Source organism: Malaclemys terrapin, chromosome 12 (assembly GCF_027887155.1).
Source record: "Malaclemys terrapin pileata isolate rMalTer1 chromosome 12, rMalTer1.hap1, whole genome shotgun sequence".
Taxonomy (NCBI): Eukaryota; Metazoa; Chordata; order Testudines; family Emydidae; genus Malaclemys; species Malaclemys terrapin.
The window spans coordinates 40,145,651-40,170,708 of record NC_071516.1 but is presented as its reverse complement, the minus strand read 5'-3'; the positions used below and the strand labels follow the sequence as shown (position 1 = coordinate 40,170,708).

Here is a 25,058-nt window from a genome sequence, read left to right as displayed (position 1 = left end):
AAAAAATATCAATAAATGTTTATCAGCGAAGAATAAGATATGTAATTACAAATGCATTTTAATTTCCTTTTTGGTCGAAATGTCAAAGACTGCTAAACTAACCTTACTGTTTTTCCCTGTGATCTTTTTCATTTGCTCATTCAATATAAACTCTTTCCAGATCTATCCATCCTCCATCCAGCTGGTAACTCTTAATACACATCAGCATGTCCAAATGATCTACTTGTAAATGATTCCATAGTTCGTTTTTTAGAGTATTCATCAAGCTAAAGCCATGCTCACAGTCTGCACTTGATGCTATGAATGTTCCTCCAATATCCATCAACTTTGCCAGATCTGGAAACTGTTCGTTCTGGTGAGCAAATGTCACCATATCCGGGAAACTTAAAACCAATTGGCTTTTGATTCTGTTGGCTCCTGCAAACTTAAAGTCATTGTACTGACTTATTATAACAATCTCTTCAGAAAGAAAGTCTATTTTGACCATAGGGATTTCACCTGATGAATTCCAAAATTGAAGTCACACTTAACTATTGCTGCACAATCAAAAGTGGACCACTCTTGGACTTCATCCTTTGGAAACGTGTCTGCCAAATGTGCACACAAGATGTTTATGAAAGTTATTATGGAACTAGTATCAATTTCATTATTTTCTTGAGAGCTCATATCTAAGAGAGCCTTAACTTTGTCACTCCATAAGACTGAATCTCCAAGGTACTCTCTTCTGATCTTGTTCAGTTTACCTCAGGCAAGGTGAAATGCTTCAAGAGGTTAAGGCCCCATTTCTGGAGCAGCATGGATAGTGAAGCCAGCTCTGACAAAGCCTCATTCAAAACTTCTAATGTTATTCGGTTTTCCATGGTATTCAGCTTTTTGTGGCAGTATTTAGAAACTGCATCAGTATCTTTGTCTTGATCAAAATATTCCAGAAGAGGACTATAGTTGTGAATAATTGCTCAAAGTGCAAAGTGCCTAGATAACCAGTGCACTTCACTGAGTGTCCTGTAAGCCAATGACTCACATTTAGAAGCATCCACTATTTCCTGAAATTTGCATTTTCTCCTGGATGACCAACAGAACACTGTGTAGACAGTTCTCATTAAGGTTTTGATGTCTCCTATCAGCTTGACCTCTTTCCATGCATCGGAAATCCCCAAGTCTTCCCGGTGTGCAACACAATGTTGCCGCACTAAGTGGGGAATATAATGTTTCAGCTGAGTCACCACATTATGAAACATTTAGAGGAGAGGAAAGTGATCAGGAACAGTCAGCATGGATTCATGAAGGTGAAGTCATGCCTGACTAACCTAATTGCCTTCTATGATGAGATAACTGGCTCTGTGGATGAGGGAAAAAGCAGTGGATGTGTTATTCCTTGACTTTAGCAAAGCTTTGATATGGTCTCCCACAGTATTCTTGCCGCCAAGTTAAAGAAGTATGGGTTGGATGAATGGACTGTAAGGTGGATAGAAAGCTGGCTAGATCGTCGGGCTCAACGGGTAGTGATCAATAGCTCCATGTCTAGTTGGTAGCCGGTTTCAAGCGGAGTGCCCCAAGGGTCGGTCCTGGGGCCGCTTTTGTTTAATATCTTTATCAATGATCTGGAGGATGGTGTGGACTGCACTTTCAGCAAGTTTGCAGATGACATTAACTAGGGGGTGTGGTAGATACACTAGAGGGTAGGGATCGGATACAGAGGGACCTAGACAAATTAGAGGATTGGGCCAAAAAAACCCTGATGAGGTTCAACAAGGACAAGTGCAGAGTCCTGCACTTAGGACGGAAGAATCCCATGCACTGCTACAGACTAGGGACCAAATGGCTAGGTAGCAGCTCTGCAGAAAAGGACCTAGGGGTCACAGTGGATGAGAAGCTGGATATGAGTCAACAGTGTGCTCTTGTTGCCAAGAAGGCTAACGGCATTTTGGGCTGTAGAAGTAGGGGCATTGCCAGCAGATCGAGGAACGTGATCGTTCCCCTTTATTCGACATTGGTGAGGCCTCATCTGGAATACTGTGTCCAGTTTTGGGCCCCACACTACAAGAAGGATGTGGAAAAATTGGAAAGAGTCCAGCGGAGGGCAACAAAAATGATTAGGGGTCTGGAGCACATGACTTATGAGGAGAGGCTGAGGGAACTGGGATTGTTTAGTCTCCAGAAGAGAAGAATGAGGGGGGATTTGATAGCAGCCTTCAACTACCTGAAGGGGGGTTCCAAAGAGGATGGAGCTCGGCTGTTCTCAGTGGTGGCAGATGACAGAACAAGGAGCAATGGTCTCAAGTTGCAGTGGGGGAGGTCCAGGTTGGATATTAGGAAACACTATTTTACTAGGAGGGTGGTGAAGAACTGGAATGCATTACCTAGGGAGGTGGTGGAGTCTCCTTCCTTAGAGGTTTTTAATACCCGGCTTGACAAAGCCCTGGCTGGGATGATTTAGTTGGGAATTGGTCCTGCTTTGAGCAGGGGGTTGGACTAGATGACCTCTTGAGGTCCCTTCCAACCCTTATATTCTATGATTCTATGATCATTGAGTTTGCCCAACATCACGGAGGCACCATCAGTTGTAAACATCACCATTTTCATTAGATCAAGTTGGTGTTTTTTATAAAGTTATTTGATTGCAGACACTATTGAAACAACATCACATTCTTGCAATTGTAATAGTCCACCAAAGGAAGTTTTATAGCCTGCAGAATTTATGGATCTATATTTAAAATAGAGTATCAAGTATCTGTTAATTGATATATCAGTGCTTTCATCAACAGCTAAAGCATGAAACATTGCAATGCTATTTCATGCATGAGGTCATTTTGGACAATGCAGTTGATAATTTCAAGAAATTCAAAAGCATAATTTTTACTTCTCCAGCTTGCTAGTATGTGCACATACTTTTCCATATGGTCATTAATATCCTGAACAGAAAAAGTGAACAGCTCAATGCTAATAGCCTGTCACAGACACACTGTCAAAAAGTAGCTTGATTTCTTCTTGGTTTCAGTGCTTGCGTTCAAGATTAATTTGCCTCCTCTGCTTTTCAGCTGGACTTTCAAGAATCATGCTAAGCAATACGCTCTGTAAGGAAGGGGTTTTGTTTCTAAGTCTTGTTACACCATCTATATGAGACTTACTTGACAGATGACGCTTTAAGAAATCCAACTTCCATACATCGTTCCACATTCTTCCTGTTGAAAATTCTCCCAAAGCTCTGGCATCTCGACAATATACACAAACCACTCCATTGTCCTCATCATATGTGACTATTTCATGAAGTTTAACAAGCATTACACTATGTGACTTCGGTGTAACCGCCTCTATAGTCTTATCCAGCCATCCAGATTTAAATGAAGTTGCTGTTCTTTTACGCTTTAGCCTCTAGACAGTGACATTTTGGGATTGTTTTTTTACCAGATTAATTTATTTAAAATTAATACTTTTATTATATGTCTACTATTTCAATGCGCTTAACAGTGTGACTTGACAAAAGGGCAAATGGGAGATAATTTGAGTAAAAGTATGAAGTCCAATGCCTTTGAAAGATTTCAAACACTTACCTTTGTTCATTTCTGAGAAATCTTGGCAGTTCCGTAGCAACTACGGCCAGGCACTTTGACTTATTTGCACGTACTTGAATTTGTACACAGCCAAATGAACAGACTACAAAGAGATGTGCGGGTCCCAACCGTCCTGACATGATCAACATTCCACGTTCGAAATGCTGGTGGGCGATTCATTGCCCTCCATTCCCTTTGCCCCCCTTGCCAGCTAGTAGAATCTGGCTGTGTTGATAGATGGTGGGTGAACAATGTCAAAAGTCGCCCGTAGATTATATTTTGGCCTGGCTCCGATGTAGTATTTCATTTTTTGTGCGTGCAGTGTTTCGCCGTGTGCGGAGGGTTTAGGATCTGTGCGCGCTTGCACAGCTTAGAGGGAACAGTGCCTGAAACTCAGAAAAGTTGTCAATGTGGCTCAAGTTTTGGGGTGAAGGGGGATCTGGAGTATGTGTGCATGAAGCCTGTAGGTACAGTGATGGAGATACAGATATGAAGCCTAAAATGTAGGTATCAGTTGCTTACATGCAACAAAGAGTCCTGTGGCACCTTTAAGACCAACAGATGTATTGGAGCATAAGCTTTCACATGCATCTCACGAAGTGGGTATTCACCCACAAAAGCTTATGCTCCAATACATCTGTAAGTCTTAAAGGTGGCACAGGACTCTGTTGCTTTTTACAGATCCAGACTAACACAGTTACCCCTCTGATAGTTGCTTACATCTCTGCTTAGTTCAGGAGAGGATAAAGAGATATCACTTATGTTGAAATCAGCAGTGTGTATAGAAATATTTCTCCTGAAATGTTTTTTTAATGGAAAACACCTTTTCTTTTTAAAAAAAAAAATCACAATCAAAAGAAGAACATATATTTAGTTTTTTGTTCAAAAGCCTAAACTATAAAAATGCTTCTCTTTTGAGGAAGCAAATTATAACATTTCAAAATCCACATATATATGCATGCATGCAGGGGGGTCTGTCCTGAATCTTCTGACACAAGGAAGAAAGGAGAGCAGCAGAATACGGACCCTGGACTTCAGAAAAGCAGACATTGGCTCCCTCAGGGAACAGATGGGCAGGATCCCCTGGGAGAATAACATGAAGGGCAAAGGGGTCCAGAAGAGCTGGCTGTATTTTAAAGAATCCTTATTGTGGTTGCAGGAACAAACTATCCTGATGTCTAGAAAGAATAGTAAATATGGCAGGCGACCAGCTTGGCTAAACAGTGAAATCCTTGCTGATCTTAAACGCAAAAAAGAAGCTTACAAGAAGTGGAAGATTGGACAAATGACCAGGGAGCAGTATAAAATATTGCTCAGGCATGCAGGAGTGAAATCAGGAAGGCCAAATCACACTTGGAGTTGCAGCTAGCAAGAGATGTTAAGAGTAACAAGAAGGGTTTCTTCAGGTATGTTATCAACAAGAAGAAAGTCAAGGAAAGTATGGGCCCCTTACTGAATGAGGGAGGCAACCTAGTGACCGAGGATGTGGAAAAAGCTAATGTACTCAATGAATTTTTTTGCCTTGGTCTTCACAAAAAAGGTCAGCTCCCAGATTGCTGTACTGGACAGCACAATATGGGGAGAAGGTGACCAGCCCTCTGTAGAGAAAGAAGTGGTTCGGGACTATTTAGAAAAACTGGACGCGCACAAGTCCATGGGGCCGGATGGTGCTAAAGGAGTTGCCGGATGAGATTGCAGAGCCATTGGCCACTATTTTTGAAAACTCATGGCAATCGGGGGAGGTTCTGGATGACTGGAAAAAAGCTAATGTAGTGCCCATCTTTAAAAAAGGGAAGGAGGAGGATCCAGGGAACTACAGACAAGTCAGCCTCACCTCAGTCCCTGGAAAAATCATGGAGCAGGTCCTCAAGGAATCAATTATGAAACATTTAGAGGAGAGAAAAGTGATCAGGAACAGTCAGCATGGATTCACCAAGGGGAAGTCGTGCCTGACTAACCTAATTGCCTTCTAGGATGAGATAACTGGCTCTGTGGATGAGGGAAAAGCAGTGGATGTCTTATTCCTTGACTTTAGCAAAGCTTTGATATGGTCTCCCACAGTATTCTTGCCAGCAAGTTAAAGAAGTATGGGCTGGATGAATGGACTGTAAGGTGGATAGAAAGCTGGCTAGATAGTCGGGCTCAACGGGTAGTGATCAATGGCTCTATGTCTAGTTGGCAGCCGGTTTCAAGCGGAGTGCCCCAAGGGTCGGTCTTGGGGCCAGTTTTGTTTAATATCTTTATCAATGATCTGGAGGATGGTGTGGACTGCACTCTCAGCAAGTTTGCAGATGACACTAAAATAGGGGGTGTGGTAAATACACTAGAGGGTAGGGATCAGATACAGAGGGACCTAGACAAATTAGAGGATTGGGCCAAAAAAACCCTGATGAGGTTCAACAAGGACAAGTGCAGAGTCCTGCACTTAGGACGGAAGAATCCCATGTACTGCTACAGACTAGTGACCGAATGGCTAGGTAGCAGTTCTGCAGAAAAGGGCCTAGGGGTCACAGTGGACGAGAAGCTGGATATGAGTCAGTGTGGTCTTGTTGCCAAGAAGGCTAACAGCATTTTGGGCTGTATAAGTAGGGATATTGCCAGCAGATCGAGGAAAGTAATCATTCCCCTTTATTCGACATTGGTGAGGCCTCATCTGGAGTACCGTGTCCAGTTTTGGGCCCCACATTACAAAAAGGATGTGGAAAAATTGGAAAGAGTCCAGCGGAGGGCAACAAAAGTGATTGTGGGGCTGGAGCACATGACTTATGAGGAGAGGCTGAGGGAACTGGGATTGTTTAGTCTCCAGAAGAGAAGAATGAGGGGGGATTTGATAGCAGCCTTCAACTACCTGAAGGGGGGTTCCAAAGAGGATGGAGCTCGGCTGTTCTCAGTGGTGGCAGATGACAGAAAAAGGAGCAATGGTCTCAAGCTGCAGTGGGGGAGATCTAGGTTGGATATTAGGAAACACTATTTCACTAGGAGGGTGGTGAAGAACTGAAATGCGTTACCTAGGGAGGTGGTGGAGTCTCCTTCCTTGGAGGTTTTTAAGGCCCGGCTTGACAAAGCCCTGGCTGGGATGATTTAGTTGGGAATTGGTCCTGCTTTGAGCAGGGAGTTGAACTAGATTACCTCCTGAGATCCCTTCCAACCCCGATATTCTATTATTCTATGATACTAGTCAGTATTTTAATTAATGAATTAGATAATGCAGTGGAGAGTATGCTTTGCAGATAACACCAAGCTGAGAGAGGTTGCAAGCACTTTGGTGGACAGCATTAGAATTCAAATAGTGTTTGGGAAATTGGTCTGAAATCAACAAGATGAAATTCAGTGAAGACACATGCAGTGTACTTGACAGAGCAAGACAGGTACCCAGAAGTCACCTACTACAGGACAGGCCCAACAAGGAAAATAACAAAACATCACTGGCCATCACATACAGCCCCCAGCTAAAATCTCACCAGCACATCATCAATTATCTGCAACCTATCCTGGAAAATGATCCCTCACTCTCACAGACCTTGGGAGGCAGGCTAGTCCTCACTTACAGACAGCCCCTAAACCTGAAACAAATACTCACCAACAACTATACACCACCCCACAGAAACACTAACCCAGGAATCAATCCCTGTAAGAAACCCTGTTGCCTACTCTGTCCCCATATCTACTCTAGTGACACCATCACAGGATCCAACCACATGAGCCACACCATCAGGGGCTCATTCATCTGCACATCTACTAATGTGATATATGCCATCATGTGCCACCAACACCCTCCTGCCATGTACATTGGCCAAACCGGACATTCTCTACATAAGGGAATAAGTGGACACAAATCAGACATTAGGAATGGTAATATATAAAATCGTGTAGGAGAACACTTCAATCTCCCTGGACATTCAATAACAGATTTAAAAGTAGCCATCCTGCAACAAAAAAACATCAAAAAAACAGACTTCAAAGAGAAACTGCAGAGCTACAATTCATTTGCAAACATAACACCATTCATTTGGGCTTGAATAGGGACTGGGAGTGTTTGGCTCACTACAAAAGCAATTTTCCCTCTCTTGGTATTGACACCTCCTCATGAATTATTGGGAGTGAACCACATCTACCCTGATTGAATTGGCCTTGTCATCACTGGTTCTCCACTTGTAAGGTAACTCCCTTCTCTTCATGTGCCAGTATATTAATGTTTGTATCTGTAATTTTCACTCCATGCATCTGAAGAAGTGTTTTTCTACCCACAAAAGCTTATGCTCAAATAAATCTGTTAGTCTTTAAGGTACCACCGGACTCCTCATTGTTTTTGTGTATACAAACTAACACAGGTACCTCTCTGATACTACACTTAGGAAGGAAAAAATCAAATCCTCAACTACAAAATGGGGCATAACCATTGACCACCCTAATTGTGAGTTTAATGTCCCAGGCTCTGCTTTCATGGCTACTGGAGGGGTGAGGAGCTAATGGGGTTTCTTAGTCTCTAAACACAGTGGTTGTGCACTGTGTGCAAGGAATGGGAATTCATCAGTGAAACCTGTAGAGAAACAGAAGCCAGAAGATGGTCTTTTCTTAGAATTGTGCCAAGTTTCCTGATTTGGATTTGAGCCAGGCATATTTTGTACAAAACATATCATAATTACATCACCATGGTAAATATGGGCTGCTTTGGAGCGCAGAATGCCACACATACCTCTGAACTCAGTGACCCCTAAAAGATGGATCAAGTGCTGTTTATTGATTTGTGTTCTAATTTACAGCCATGGTGCCAAGGCTCATGGATTTGTCCAGGGAGAATCTAGCTAGGGCTCAAGGGAAGCAGAAGGTCTGGTACAACCGCTCAGCATGGGCCCGCTCCTATGCCAACTGACAGGTGATGTTTCTCATTCCTGTGAGAAAGAACCAACTACAAGCTGCCTGGGACAGGCTCTTTAAGGTCATTAAGCAGCTGAATTAACTAACAGATAACTATGAATATCACATTTACCTACAACCCTGCATCCTGGCAGACATGAGCTCATAAATTAATTATCAAAGCAAACAAACAAAAGCTGGAAACAATTGTCTCATTAACTTCTGACAACCAGGAATTAAAGGACCTATGATGCAGAGACCTCTAGTAACTTTCTGCATCAGTAATAGATATGCTTCATCATGAATAAGAAGAGGGGGCAGATTATACTGTAAGCTCTTTGAGACAGGGACTGTTTTTTTATTCTGTTTTTGTACAGCATCTACAGCAATGGGGTCCATTAGGTTGAATGAGGTTGGTTTCACTACATTGGTCAGGGATATAAAATATCCACTCTGTGGAGCAGCATTATTAAGCCAGCCTCAGTCCCCATGTAGACAGCACAAGATCAATGGAAGAATTCTTCAGTAGATGTAGTTGCCATCACTAAGTTGGGAGACTACCTCCTAGCAGTGTAGTGTTTACACTGAAGTGGTACAGCTACAGCAGCACAGCTCTGCCCCTGTAGCATTTTAAGTGGAGACAAGCTCATAGACTATGTTCAGAGTTGGTTTAAAAAAATGAATACAATAAAATACTAAAAAAATCTGATTTTTTTTCTCCCCTTAATTTTGAAATTTCATTGAAATTTTGAAGTCTGAACATTTTCAACGGACCCTTTCCTACTGCTTTACTTTCAGCCCTTAGTGCCCTCATTGAAACAAATGGCAAAGCTGCTGGTGAAATTCACCCGTATCCAGAGAAACCTCACAAGGCCTATGCACAACTTTAGTCTCCTTTTGATGGTTAAATCCAACATAAGTGTTATTTTGAGGATTTAACACCGATTTAAGTGTTGAGTTGGCCAGCTTAAAAGAAGCAAATTTAATCCTCTATTGATTCACTTGGAACAAGGCACGTGGGGAGGCAACAGGGAGAAAGGGTGATTGGGGGACATCCTGGAGAGGCAGAGGGGGTCAGGGATGATGGTGGGGGGGGAGCCTGAGGAGGCAGCAGGGGCCAGCAATGCCAAAATACAAGTTCTCCAAGGGTGCCATTTTCCCTAAGGCCTGCCCAGCCACTGCCCCCCACTCACAAACAGTCCACAAACTCCCCCAACTCCCCAAAAGACCAGAGTGTAAATTTTAAGCAAGCTAAAAGAAAAACCAAATAGGCAAACAAGCTCAACCACTCATTCCAAGAATTAGTGCTTGCTCCTTCTTCAGCAGGGGATCTTCTTCTCAAACTCCCTTGAAACAATTGGCTGAAAAATGCTAGAAAAATGATGAAGTGGGCATTCACCCACGAAAGCTTACGCTCCAATACATCTGTTAGTCTTAAAGGTGCCACGGGACTCTGATGCTTTTTACAGATCCAGACTAATACGGCTACCCCTCTGTTTCCAGAAAAATGATTGTTTTTCAGTGAAACACTTAAAAGTAAACAAATAAAATCAGTTGAAAACAAAAAATATTCACCTTTTAGCTACACATTTTCAAATTTTGAGTTATGGGTTGTCTGAGGAAAAACTGAAAATGTTAATGGCAAATGGAATTGAATTGAAAACCCAAATTTGTCTGTTGAAAAAATCTTGCATAACCACGGAAAAGTATTCCTTTCTGGTCATGTATTGAGAAGCCGTGTGTGTGTGTGTGGGGGGGGGGGGGTAGAGATTGGGCTATGAAGCCCATGTATTCCCCACACCTGCCCACACAGTTCAGGGAGCTCATATCATTGAACCTGTCTATTGTTTCTTGCCAATTTCCCAGTGTCACAATGCTGTGCAGCAGAACATGCTTAAGGGCCTTGAACACCTGGAAGATGACAGCCCTGCTGTAGACTTGCCAGCATCCAAACTAGTTGCCCCCTGACCAATAGCAATCCAAGGTTGCAAGCTTCCAGAGCATGCTCAGCACCCATTTCTCTGCTGTCAAACAGCCCTTATTTTGGTGTCTGAGCTCTGCAGAGCTGTGGCAGGCTGGACACACAACTACAGGAATGTGGCTTTCCACATCCAAAACTTCTGAAGCCACTGCTGGTCACCCCAGCTTTGCATCTGTTGAGCTAGTCAGTGAATGCCACCTGGAGATTTGCATTCTCTGCCCCCATCATTAATTTCTCCTCCTCCTTTCAGTTTCCTTATTTTTGCTCCTGTGGTAGTTGCTGAAGTTCCCCAGTACAAAAGAATCAGGCACCCGGTCTGCAAAACATACAAGAGAGCTCTGGTGAACTCTCTTGTATCTGTGCTTCTGCCTGTAGTTTGGTGGAGATAGAAAAAAACAGCATGATGAACTGTGGGTATTTTTTTTAAAAACTGTGTCATAACTATGAAGGGAAGGGTAACAGCCCTCCTAGTGTACAAAATATTATAAAATCCCTCCTGGCCAGAGACACCAAAATCCTTTTACTTGTAAAGGGTTAAGAAGCTCAGGTAACCTGGATGACATCTGACCCAAAGGACCAATAAGGGGACAAGATACTTCCAAATCTTGGTGTGGGGAAGGCTTTTGTTTGTGCTCTTTGTTTTGGGGGTTGTTCGCTCTTGGGACTAAGAGGGACCAGACATCAATTCATGCTCTCCAAATCTTTCTGAACAAGTCTCTCATATTTCAAACTTGTAAGTAACAGCCAGGCAAGGCGTATTAGTTTTATCTTTGTTGTCTCAACTTGTAAATGTTCCTTTTGCTAGAGGGTTTACCTCTGTTTGCTGTAATTTTGAACCTAAGGCTAGAAAGGGTTCCTCTGGGCTCTTTGAATCTGATTACCCTGTAAAGTTATTTTCCATCTTGATTTTACAGAGATGATTTTTACCTTTGTTGTTAATTAAAAGCCTTCTTTCTAAGAACTTGATTGATTTTTCCTTGTTTTAAGATCCAAGGGGGTTGGATCTGGACTCACCAGGAATTGGTGGGGGGAAAGGAGGGGGATGGGTTAATTTCTCCTTGTTTTAAGATCCAAGGGTTTGGATCGGTGTTCACCAGGAAATTGGTAGAGAAGTCTCTCAAGGCTACCCAGGGAAGGGTTATAGTACTTGTGAGGGAGATATTCTGGGGGAAGGTAGACAGAGTTTCCCAAATAACTCATAAATAATTTGGGTGGTGGCAGCAAAACCAGATCTAAGCTGGTAGTTAAGCTTAGAGGTTCTCATGCAGGTCCCCACATCTGTACCCTAGAGTTCAGAGTGGGAAAGGAACCTTGACAAACTGAAAAAAAGATGATGGGATGGAACAGAGGGAATTGTGGGAACTTGATCCCAGCCTCCCACAGTTCCCTGGGGAGAGCACTCACAGCCTACAATGCACTTCCAAAATATCCCACAAGGTAGTGTGCTGGATGGTGTCGTAGGACACCCTGGGATGCCAATCCACAGCTATGCAATGTGTCTTTTGCCAGTGCAACCTCTCAGAGTGGGGAGGCATCACCAACAGAGGCAGCCATGTGTGCACATGTTATAGTGACATTACAGTGTCGACAGCTGTATGTTCATAAAAACCCTACTGGTAAAACTTCCTAGTGCAAATGTGTTCATAGGAATTTAGGCTTAACTCCACTGAAGTCAATGAAGTCACAGCAGTGTTCAACCCAAATAACTGAGATCAGCATCAGGCCTCAGCTAAGCAGTGGTTGGTTGCTTGCAGTTTGGGGTTAAAGAAATTTGAAGTATCATTCTCCTCAGGGCTTTATGGATATCTTTGCTTCTCAGGCTGTAGATGATGGGGTTCAATGTCGGGGTCACCACAGAGTAAAACAGGGCCAGAAATTTATCCCTTTCGGGGTCATAGCTGGATTTGGGTCGCAGATACATGGCGCTGGCGGAGCCATAGAATAGAGTGATGACTATGAGGTGGGAGGAGCAGGTGGAGAAAGCTTTGTGTCTCTGCTGGGCTGATGTGATCTTCAGGATGGTAGAGACAATTTTACTGTAGGACACAAGGATCAGCATAGAAGGGATGAGCACAATTAAGACACAGGCTGCAGATACAGCGATTTCATTCATGGACGTGTCTCCGCAGGCCAGGCTCAAGAGGGGAGTCACATCACAGAAGAAATGGTTGAGCCGGTTGTCCCCACAGAAGGGCAGGGTGACTATCAGTGAGGTCTGCACCAAGGACAGCAGCAAACCACTGACCCATGAACCGGTCACCAGCTGGACACACCGTCCATTGTTCATTATCATGACATAGCGCAAGGGATGGCAGATGGCTGTGAAGCGGTCGTACGCCATGGCAGCAAGGAGGAAGCATTCAGTTGGCCCCAGGGCAATAAGAAAATACAGCTGAGTAGCACAGCCAGTGAATGAGATGGTTCTGTCCTCTGAAAGCAGGTTCACCAGCATCTTGGGGATGGTGACCGAGGTGTAACAGATATCAACCAAAGACAGATTGGAGATGAAGTAGTACATGGGGCTGTGAAGGGCAGGATTGAGCTTAACTATTATGCCTATGAGGATATTCCCCATCAGAGATGTGAGGTACATGATTGAAATCACCACAAAGAGCAAACCCTGCAGCCTGGGTTGGTTGGAAATTGTCACAAAGACAAACTCAGTGGTTTGGTTTTTATCTGCCATGTGTGCTGGACTCTGCCTGTGGAGATAACAATGAAATATGAGTGGTGTGATCATAGGGCCAGATTAGATCAGACCCAAGGTCCATCTAACTCTGCATCCAGCCTTCAACAGTGGCTGGGACTGGACACTTCAGATGAAAGTGTAATAAACTCCAGAGTGGAAGATTACAAAATATTCTGCTCAAAGGGGAAGTTTCTTCCTAACTCACCCATGAGTTAGAATTTATATTATGCCCGGAGGCATGTGGATTTATGTGCTCTATCCAATCACAAATATTACAAATGAAGTCAATGGCTAGGCCAGGGGTAGGCAACCTATGGCACACGTACCAAAGGCGGCACACTAGCTGATTTTCAGTGGCACTCACACTGCCCGGGTTCTGGCCACTGGTCCGGGGGGCTCTGCATTTTAATTTAATTTTAAATGAAGCATCTTACACATTTTAAAATCCTTATTTACTTTGCATACAACAATAGTTTAGTTATATATTATAGACTTATAGAAAGAGACCTTCTAAAAATGTTAAAATGTATTACTGGCATGCGAAACTTAAATTAGAGTGAATAAATGAAGACTCGGCACACCACTTCTGAAAGTTGTTGACCCCTGGGCTAGACATTGCGTATGTCCTTATTGCCACTCTATATCTATCTCTTGTAAATGTGGGTATTTTCATTGTGCATCCGCATTTCTAAGAGATTTTTGAATTCCTACTGAAATCTTTATCATATGGATATCAAGCTCATTATCTGAATGATTTATTAGTTATTGATTTAATTTCCATGTTTTAGAACAGTAATAATACACTGTCAAGCAGCTGCATGGGCCACCAAATAATGTACAGATTACAATCATAGAACCAAAGCTCTATGTTTGAAAGAAAAAGAAGGAGGATGAAGAGGAAGAGAAGGAGAAGAATTCACACTTGTTTTTCCTTTCACATGTTGAAGAAGTGACACCCAAAGAAAGGTCTAGGTTCATTCATCTACAGATTGACTAAGTAATTAAGTGCTCAGATGATACCTCAAAGAAGAGCTCTTCAGTGTTCTAGGCACTTTTGATATATGTTAAAAATAAAACCCATGGAAATATCAATGAACCCTAGAGCTTGTCCTCACCCACCTCATTTAAACTAATGATGCAGAGGAATAAAGAATTGACAATGCTCCACATATTCAATCCCAATGGCAAACTCCCCCCTTCATTTCCATCATCACTCACTCCGCTACCTTGGGGAAATAGACTGGGATTGCCATGGGCTCTAAAGATCAGACCAAGTGCTCAATCCTGCATAGGGCTAAAAATCCAGGCCCTGACCACCAAAGATCATTCAAGCTTTTAAGTACATGAATAGCCCCGTTGACTTCAGGACTGAGTCCCAAGTGTGGGTTGTGAGTTCCAAAGTCAAGGGCATCTCAAGAGGAATGTCCTGTCTTCATTAAGCTGTGGGGAAACCAGCCTTACTCTCAGTGGTTATCACAATGGAAGCAGTATGGCACAGAGTGCAGTGAAGGACACTTCAGTTGCTGAGGATGCCCAAACTACTCCTAGAAATAAATGGGGGGGGAGATGCATGCACATTTTTAACCTTTTAATTTCCATTTCTTCCAAATTGGAATTTTTTGAAAGTTGAAATTAGTCACAATTTGAAATTCTAAAATGAAAAAAAAAAGTTTTGTTATCTCCTGACCTCACCTCAGTGTGCCTGAGCATTATATCTGCTGAAGGCAGAAAGCATTCTCCCAATGACTGGACCCAGAGAGGTGCTGCAAACTAGCAGTTCCCATTATAGTCCATGACCTCAGTAGTATCTCAACCCTACAACAACTGAAATCAGTGAATTCTTTGCTCACCATTGCAACAAAGTGGTCAAGGATAGGATCCTTCAAATGCAATATCAACCAAAATGGCATTGCCATGCCTGATATCATATTTTTATTCAATGTTTGTCATATTTTTGTGACACAAACAATACAGACGGGCACAAGTTTATGGTATTAGTTTGCTTAAAGTGACAAAGAAAATCTAGTGTATTTGGAAAAATCTACTCCATCTACTTTTATAGTGTGGGGGTGAAAATCACCTAGTTGTATACACGTAACAAAAAGGCATTTGCTTGTCACACTAATGGCAAGAAAGCAATGGAAGGGGATGATTATACTGTCAGTTACACTGACCTTACATTGGAGGTAGGTAGATAGATTGCTCAATCGATCACATACTTTAAGATGACATATTGAACAAATTAGACTAATCTACAAAATTGTTAATTCACATTGATTGAGTATTAATTACTATTACTGATGACTATTTTTGGTAACGTATATGCAACATTTTTTTATTTACTCCATTAAGCATATTGGCCTGATAGCTTCATATTATTATGGAAAGGATTTTCAGAAGGAGAACTGGAATGTTACATATTTTGGCACATGAACATAGAATGTTTTGCTTCTATTTACCCACTCCTGCATTCTTAACACTGCCTTTACCTCTCCATTCACTCATTTGTCTATTCACCGCTTCATGGATATGTTTCCATTGTTCATATATTTATATATAGCAAGAGGAAGCTTTATGAATGGTGATAGATAGATATGGACAAAGAAACAGCGATAAATATACCTGGTGATAATGCCCAGTATTTCAGCTAATAACCCTTTCCCATAATACCATTAATGTATCTGGCCAAGGAATCTATATGAAGTGCTTTGAAACACACGTGGGGGCTCCGGTTCACTTAGAGCTATGTTTAGTCTTGTTTTGGAGATATTTGTCACCTACCTTCCAAGTTTCCAAGAGGGTTAGCATCTCACTGGCTTCCTGAAGGCAGCTCTTGCATGTTGAATATACATTCAGGTCTCTTTAATTACAGCTGGGTTACAAACCCTTAAATATGTGTCTTTGAATATTCATTGGGGGAAGACGACAATTCAGGCAGTTCCAGTGATGAGCTATAGCACAGGAACACAACTAGGGGAGCAGGTTTCAACCAATTGCATCATATCTGCTGCTAACTTTTTGTACAAAGAACTGAGTGTTATATAGACCATTAGCTTTATACATAGCATGGGGAATCACTGTGCTGAAGGGATAGGGGAAAAGCATTTCCCACTCTGATACAGATAACTTGGTCTAAACTGAGAATTTCAAAAGCACAAAAAGCATTTAGAGTATGTCTACTGTGACAAAGCTCTGTCCTTGTCTCCATGGGCCTGTGTTTTCTGACAGATTTCGCTAGCCTCAGAGGCTCACTGTGACCCTCCCCTTAACCCTTCTCTCTTTAGAGACAAGGGTCACAATCTACTCAACAATTTTCATCATAAGCCAGCAAGGGAGGTGAGGAGAAGCTATCCTCCCTTGCACAGTCTCTATTGTCTCCCAGTGATTAATGAGGTGGCAAAGGGGGGGGGGGGAGGAGGCCTGCCCTCTACTCCAGGCTCCAGACCAGGGACCCTTATAATATCAGCTGACCTTTTAGGAACAGGACACATACAATTCCCTGGGTTACTTCCCCACAGCAGCCCCCACTTCCTCAAGCTCCACTTCACCCTTACCTCAGGGCCTCCTTCCTTGTACCTAGTATGGTGTATACAGCTCAGGCTCTCCAACAGCACAACTTCTCACAGCTCCTGACATGCACACCCGCCTGACTAACTGGGAGGCTTTTTAACTAGTTTCAGCCAGCCCCTAATTGGCTTCAGGTGTCCCAATCAATGTAGCAATCTCCATTGCCTTCTGGAAAGATCTTAATTGGCCCCAGGTGTTTTAATTGACCTGGAGCAGCTGCCATTTACTTATCTTGGTACCAGGGATTTGTTTAACCTGGGGCTAATATATCTATCTTCCATTACTTTTCTATAGCCATCTGGCCTTGCCCCATCACACTACACTGCAAAGAAAAAACCTGTGGTACTGAGTCTCAGAGTCTGGGTCAATTGACTCACTGGGCTTGGGTTAGGAGGCTAAAAATCTATGTTGCTATTTTTAGACCCACAGCCTGAGCTGTGGGTCTAAAAAATGACACTCAGATCAGGTCTACAGTACAGAGTTAGGTTGATGCAAGGTAGCATATGTTCACCTACACTTAAATTTCACTCCTGTCAATGTAATTGCCCTACTATGCCAGCTTAATAACTCCACCTCCACAAGGGGCATAGAGTCAAGGTCAATGAAGTTAGGTCAACGTAGAGTCAGCATAGACACCACCTTGCTTATGTCGACTGTTACTGGCTGTCAGAAGCCTTCCCACAATGTCCCATACTGACAGTACAATCAATACAACATTTCTGGCAAGGATGTGCCCTTCCAAAACCAGGAGCAAAGTGTAGACACGCAAAAGTCATGCAATTACTATGGCAACTGTATGTTGACATAAGTTAGGTCGACTTAATTTTGCAGTGTACACGTGGCTCCAGTGCAATGGGTTTTTCTTCGCAGAGTAGACATATGTACAGCTAGATTCATGAAGGGACTTAGGCATTGTGATGTTCAGTGTCACTATACCTAACTTCTAGGGCCCTAGAAAAATCACGGAGGGCCAGAAAGCCTGATGTAGGTGCTCAGGGTCCCTATATGGTGAATGGGGAATGTGATGTGTCTCAGAATGGAATCCACAAAAATGGTGAGGAAAGCTCTATAGAGAGGAGTGCAGAGAAAAGGGATCCCCTAAGTGTGATCAAGTGTAGACTGGGTCAGGCCAGCTCTCATCCCAATCTTATAAGGGGCTGAATGGCTCCAAATCCCTCACTGACCAAAAGAAGAGAGGGCCAGATATTGCAAGTTCAAACTGGTACACAGGTCCACCCCTTCAGCTGATCTAAATTGGCATAGCCCATAGGGTACATCTACACAGCATTTTGGAGAGAGCAGGAGGAAGCCTGCCAGCTCAGGTTGACAGACTCAGGCTTGCAGGGCTCATGCTCTAAAAATAGCTTTATGTACAGTGCTGTGAGCTGGAGCTGGGTATCTCAAGCTGCAGGGGGGAAGGGGAGTTGGTGCATAAATATTTGGGGGTTCACTTTCAAAGTGAAATGAACTATACCAAATTAAGGCCACTTTAATTCTGAGTAAGAGCATACACACAGGGGTATAATGTGATTTAACTATTGCATTTTAATTTAACCACAGGTGTGAATTTAGATGATCTTTCCTGAGTGTTCCTGTGTAGACAAGCCCCAATGGTTTGAGTACCATGGCACCAAGTATCAAGCTGCCAGAGACACATTCAGCTCCTGGTTTAGACCAATATAAATTTGGAGTATCTCCACTGAATGTAAAGTAGATTCAATGGAAATAATAAGGATTTATATCAGGGTGAGAGAAGAATTAGGCTGATTCTCAAAATGGACTACAAAAGTTTGTGCTCTTCAGAGTTCAAATAACTGGCATTGTCAGTTGAAGTACAAAGTGATTAAAATGTAAACCAAATAAAAATATAGTTTTAAACAAATGTGTATTGTTACTTCTTTATTGTTGTAGAATAAGCAATAAAAACAATAGAAATGTGTGTTGTCTAAGAGGCCATCCATAGAAGGGTAAAATTTGTCATACAAAACTTTTCCAATGGATAATGTAGTTTCAGCAACAGTGAAGTCAATTCTTGTCAGTTTTTCTGAATAATGTCAGTTAAAAAAAATAAAACAGCAGAAAAATTCCCCAGAAAATCTTTCATTTTGCCTCTTTTGAAATGAAACATTTTGATTTTCTGGTTCCAAACAGTTTTCATTTCATTTTTTTTTTAATTTTACTTTTAAAAATGGTCAGAATGGAAACAAAATTGCTTTTCACTTTTTGTGTCACCAAAAATTTGGAAAAATATTTTTGGTTCTACTCAAAATTATTTCCCCCACAATTTTTCAAAATTGCCAGTCAAATGAAAAATCTCTTATGCACCAGCTCTATTTCCATTTTGCCTCCTGTGTATCATGGGGAGTTTTATGTGCTAGGACAGGAGCAATGAGGAAGAATAAGGCTAACTTTTACTGGGTTAAATTGTTGTAATTTAAACACAGGCAAACACTCACATAATCACACATGCAGTGTTTCCATAGACTGGTATACATATACACCATGATGCTCACTCACACATCACACAAGGAGAAGCACACACATACACCCAGTCTAACACACCAAACACACTCTTTTCCCCAGCACAATACATGCTCACTGTCTCTCATACACACACACACACACACACACACACACACACACAACCGCTCCATGCACTATATACCTTACTGGCCCCAGTTTAGATGGTACAACATGTACAATGATGTTACAAAACAAGGAACAAATCTTAGTTTGGCAATAAGAACAAAATATTTTGAGAGCAAAGGCATCAGTTCCCACACTTGGGAATATGGGCTGAGACTTGGCAATGCATAGAGTGGATACAGTGCCTACAAATCCCTCCCACAACCAGCTCCCCAGCTTTGAAATGGAAACAGATGGTAGGTGAAAATCCATAGGAAATCTGCTGGCTTCTTGATGCTGAAGCATTTTCATGATCTATCCTTCTATCTATTCCCATACATAATCTGTTGCCCCACTCTCTTGATTCTTCTCTATTCTAACCATACCCATCACCCTGACATCTGAATAATTTGCAGGGCTACTGTCATCTCTCCTACATGGGGGTATTTATTTATAGTTCCCTCAGAACACACCAAATATTATTATTACCTCTCTTTCATGAGAAAGCTCTGCAAAATCTGCACAAGGCCTACCTTCTCCCGGGGTGGTGCTGAAGCAGTTTTGTGTCTTATTTTAATTACTGTCTTTGAGATGCTTTGGAGTCAGATGCATGTTGCCAAGAAGATAAACATTCACTCTGTGTATTGGTTCCAGATCCTCATCTCTGGGTAACAATTTTGCCTTTCTCCAAGGTACATGAGAGAAGACAATTGGGTTTGGAATACCTACAGGTGATGTATTTATGGATAGTTATAAGTTGCTGAACAAGCCTACTTAGGGGCCAAATTTTGAGTTCCTTATAAGTATTTAATCAATCAAAACTCAAAATTTGTCCCACTGTGAGTTTTCCCTGAGGAGAGACTGAATTAAAAATTCTCCACCCCATTGTGGCAGTTTTGCAGTCTTGTATGGCATAATGGAATGGAGAATATAGCCTATAGGACTTAAAGGTTTCATTTTTTAAAAAATGCTCTGGTTATTATTTCTTGTTCATGTACAACATTTGAATGAGAACTGTTCACAGTGCAGACCTCTGCTTTAATGTTTTAGGAAAACAATACTAATAGCTACTTGTTATTGTCTTGTTTATGTTGCTATCCCTATAAATAGGTTTGGAAGGATTAGATTTGTATCACAAAATTTTGGCAAAGGTCAATTTCACTGTACACACAGAAACCAACAAAAATATCTCCATCAATAATAATAAAAATTTACAGATAAGCAAAATAAGAAAAATGCTGCCTGATAACATATTAGGGTTTGATTTAACGCTATTTACTTTGTATGGTTTTAATGGTATATAGTTTAATTTTTTGAATCTTAACATGTACTGACAAAAAATATTTTTGATCCCCTCCATAATTTCGCACAAATGTGAATATTAACATTGATAAAAATTGAAAAAAGCATAATAATAAATATCAATATTATTAGCTATTCATTTAGCTCATGTGGTTGTGCTTTGGGATCCTAATCCAAATCATATTGAAGTCAGTGAGTGTGGGTTCTGAAAGTCTAAGTTTCTAGTCCTGCTGATGACTATGCTAGTTGAAGGGGCCACACAGCCACTATATTACCAATGTACTGATCACAGCAAAATTCAGAGTAATGGCAGACAGGCAGGAGGGCACAATGGCTGAGATGTTCAAAGCCCTCCTAGTTGGTTTGGACACTGAGGGCCATTAAAACCTCCACCCCTTATGTTTCAAAATTCTGAGCTAGGTAATGGATAGAAAATTACAGTCTTTGCTCTGTTTTCTTCAGTAATCTGTCTATGCTCAGAAGAGATGTAGGTGATTGTCACTACAAGTCTAAATCACAGCTCCCACTGATACAACCAGTCATTCAGCTGGCAATTTTACAGGGCACAGTCTAGCTGGAAAGAGGCCAGTAGGACAGGATATACCTGTGGGAAGTTATATGCTCCTGTGTGGCAGAAGATGGATGGTAATGTTTTAGTGTGGGAGTTTCAAAGAGTTCTAGGGGTGTTAGGCACCACACTTGAGTTCCAGTGGGAGTCAGAAGACTTTGGATCTAAGTGGATTAAGCTCATTTGGAATAAGGCACTATTTTTTTCTGGAATTAGAGCATCCACACAGGGAGTTAATCAGAAATAGCTATTCCAGAATAACTCACCATCATTCCCTTCAGCTCCTTTTGAAAATCCATGGCTTAGGGCTATTGCAACATAAAGTTTATGTAGTTCATTTGTAGTTCTGAAAATTGACATCTCCTTTGCTGATTGTGCCACACAGATGTATTTCTTCCTCTTGTTTGCAGCCACAGAAAGTTTTCTGCTATCTGTGATGGCCTATGACCGATATGTTGCTATATGTGTCCCTCTGCACTATAAAAAGAAGAACAGGAGTACTTGTGGCACCTTAGAGACTAACAAATTTATTAGAGCATAAGCTTTCGTGGACTACAGCCCACTTCATCGGATGCATATAGAATGGAACATATATTGAGGAGATATATATACACACATACAGAGAGCATAAACAGGTGGGAGTTGTCTGCACTATACAGTCCTCATGAGCAGGAGAACCTGTGTTGGGTTCTTGGCTGGCTCATGGATCAGTGGTAACATGGTGTCTCTGAGCCAGACAGCTTTTATATTCAGGCTGCCATATTGTGGGTCTAATAGAATTAACCATTTCTTCTGTGAGATGCCAGCCATGCTAAAGCCGGTCTGCTCAGACACCTCTTTTAATGAGGCTTACATTCTCATAGCCGGTGCCTTAGTGCTAATGATGCCCTTTGCTTTGATACTCATGACCTAGGTCTGCATTTCTCCATCATCCTGAAGATGCCTGTGGGAGGGGGCGTCAGGCTCAAAGCTTTCTCCACCTGCTCCTCACACCTGGTCATGGTGGCTTTGTACTATAGGGGGAGTTTCATGTGCTTAGGATTCAAGTCTAGGGAGTCCATGGACAGAGACAAGCTCTTGTCCCTGCTCTATATGGTCATGACTCCCATGTTAAACCCAGTTGTTTACAGTCTGAGGAACAAAGAGGTGAAAGAGGCCATCTGGAAATTAATAGGGAAACAAGCATTTTCACAGAATGTATAAAGGTTTTGGCTGGGATTTTCAAAGAAGCCAACGGGAATTAGACACCTACATATAACAGGAGCTGGGTACCTAACTCTCCTAGATGCTCTGATAATATCATAAATTACCATTTTCCTCTAGGTTCACAGGTGACTTTAATGGAAAAACAAATAATGAGCTGAAAACTCCATTCCCTCACGTCATAACTCTATTGATTTCAATGCATTACTCCTGATATACACCAGGGTGTGTGAGAGGAGAAGCAGCTCCATTGCTTTAATGGCATTACTCATGATTTGCACTGGGGTGAGAGGAGAACTAGGCCCCCTGAGTAAAAGTACTTACTCCTGATTTACGATGGAGTGGATGACAGGAGAATAATTCCCAATGGAGTTACTCCTGATTTACACCAGTGTGGGTGAGCAGAAAATGAGACATACAGAGAATGAGTATGATATGCTCTGTTGTTTGTGAGAACCTGATTTTCCTCTTATTTATGCTTGTGTTATGCTGGTTTAATTCCACTGACCTCAGTGGAGTTTCTCCTGATTCTTACCCTGTATGAGCATGTCTCTGAACTGATTTGTGTGTATTTGTATGTTATCACTTTTCATTGTAGTTTAAAATGTATGTACTGGTCTAAAGTCATTCCCAGTGTAACTAGGATGAAATAGGGTTCAATTAAATAAATAGAAAAAATATTTCAGCACGAAGAAACACAGGGCATTTTAATCCATCATATAGCATGCACAATGTAGAACACACAATTAGACATTTATAAAACAATACAGTTTGAAGGGAAATATCATCTGTACCCCTGGCACCCAGAGCTTCAGTTATGTATTCATTATTCAGTGACACAAAATACAGAGCAGAGAAAATTGATTTAATTGCATTACCTCCAAACCATACTGTAGGTCCCATAATTCAATGTCTTGGAGAAAATGCAGACTAATCATTTTACTGTCCAGCAAATTATTAATTATTTTTATCATCCAGTAGCACCTATTGGCCTCAATTGAGATCAAGTGATACCTAGGCCCTGTGCAAAACAGTGTCTGAGATTTTCAAAGCTGAGAGTGACTTGGATGTCATTTCCCATTAAAATGGATTTACAAATCTCAGCCTAAATATTCAAGGGAGACATTATTTTCCACGTTTTGCAGATGCGGGATGGAGGCAAACACTGCAGAGATTAGGAGCTGAGTTCTCACAGGGGTGACAAGTCTCATATCTCCTCCCTTGGGATAAATGGACATATCCCTTCTGACTGTTGTCCATGTGAGACAAACAGAACCGGGAGGGTCTGTGAGGAAGGTGAATACCTGGGGTAAGATTGTCAAAGCTGCCAAAAGGGACTTGGGTTCCCAGTTTGCAATGGAATATGGTGTGTGTTTTTTCCCTTAAGCCCTTTTGTAGAATAAAGTTATTAGGACATCCTCAAGCTCTGTGTGATTCTACCACAAACCCGAAGGGAGCAGTTTGAGCCTGAATAACCCTACTTTGCAGAATGAGAAAACTTAGGATCCCATAAGAATACTAATACTTTTTGCTTCCTAAAGCAGCTTTTATCATATGATCTCAAAGACCTTTTCACACACTAATTAAATTTCACAACCCTTCAGCTGCACCTTGATGGTCTCCCACCCAAGTACTTATTCAGCCTGATGCTGTTTAATGATCTCGCTCACAAGATCATTATAAATATTATTATCCCTGGGAGATGCATACATTTTATTGTCTCCAGTTTATACAGGGGCACCGAGGAGAGGTGGTTTCCCACTAAGGTCACATTGTGACTGGGAAGATCAGCATAGATATATGGGAGTAAGTTGGGAGACATTTGTATTCTAGTTCCAGGCTTCTCAGGGGGTATCCCAGAGAACAATAAAACAGCAGTGGACTCTCACAAAGGATCTCTTTCTTCATATCTTTCCAAGCAAGGATGGTCTATGTCAGTTCTTGAATGGGAAGCACTCAACCCAAGGGCTGGAAAGAGCTCAGAGTGGTTGATTCCTTTGAGGGCACTCTCCCCTTGGAGTCAATGCTGACCACCATACTCCACCCTGTGTCTAGGAGACAATGTGCTTCAGTGACTGAGAATGTGTGTGTATGTGTGTGTGTAAGACTCAGAATGGGGTGCTCTCCCCTCACAATCAGTGAGGACCTCAATGTCCCACAATGGCGCTAGGAGATGCTGTGCTGAAGGGAGGAGATTGGGGGGGTTACACATGCCTGTAGAACTTGCCTTATGGCAATAGACACAAATAGCGCAATCTATTTAGCTCATCCAAGAGAGCATTAAGGGATGAATTGATTACAGCCTATAAACGCCTACCTGGGGAACAGAAATTTGTTCATGGGCTCTTCAATCTAGCAGACAAAGTACAGACAAGGTCCAATGGCTTGAAGCTAGTCACATTCAGACTGGAACAGACCTGTGGATTTTTAACAGTGAGGGTAATTAACCATTGGGACAAGTTACTAATGGTCATGGTGGATTCTCCATCACTGACAATTTTTAAATCAAGACAGGATGTTTTACTAAAAGATCTGCTCTAGTTCAAAGATAAATTAATTCAGAGAAGTTTTCTGGCTTGTGCTATATAGGAGGTCAGGCTAGATGACCACAGTGCTCCCTTCTGGCTTTAGAATCTATGAATCAAAGTATGCCTACACAATGAGCAAGAGATGTGATTCCCATGCTCGTGTACACATAGTACTCATCGACCTAGT

At 41.9% G+C, this 25,058-nt stretch overlaps 1 protein-coding gene across 1 annotated transcript; it reads right to left on the bottom strand.

The window, feature by feature from the left end:
- Nucleotides 1-136: 136 nt before the first annotated feature.
- Nucleotides 137-13,075, bottom strand: LOC128846018 (olfactory receptor 2G3-like). Its single transcript, XM_054045107.1, has 5 exons — nucleotides 12,168-13,075; nucleotides 4,928-4,958; nucleotides 3,129-3,372; nucleotides 1,022-1,189; nucleotides 137-498 (listed from the first exon to the last, which is right to left on the bottom strand). Exons 1-5 carry the CDS (start codon nucleotides 13,073-13,075, stop codon nucleotides 137-139), a joined length of 1,713 nt encoding a protein of 570 aa, XP_053901082.1.
- Nucleotides 13,076-25,058: the final 11,983 nt, after the last annotated feature.

Bases quoted from the DNA above. Each gene is read 5' to 3' on its own strand.
- LOC128846018 (XM_054045107.1), bottom strand. From the start codon at position 13,075: ATGGCAGATAAAAACCAAACCACTGAGTTTGTCTTTGTGACAATTTCC. The intron at 3,373-4,927 runs TCTCTTGCTAGC...GTCACTGTCTAG, and splicing joins CCTTCTTGTTACTCTTAACA to AGGCTAAAGCGTAAAAGAAC. The intron at 499-1,021 runs GTGAGTCATTGG...GGAATTCATCAG, and splicing joins AATAGTGGATGCTTCTAAAT to GTGAAATCCCTATGGTCAAA.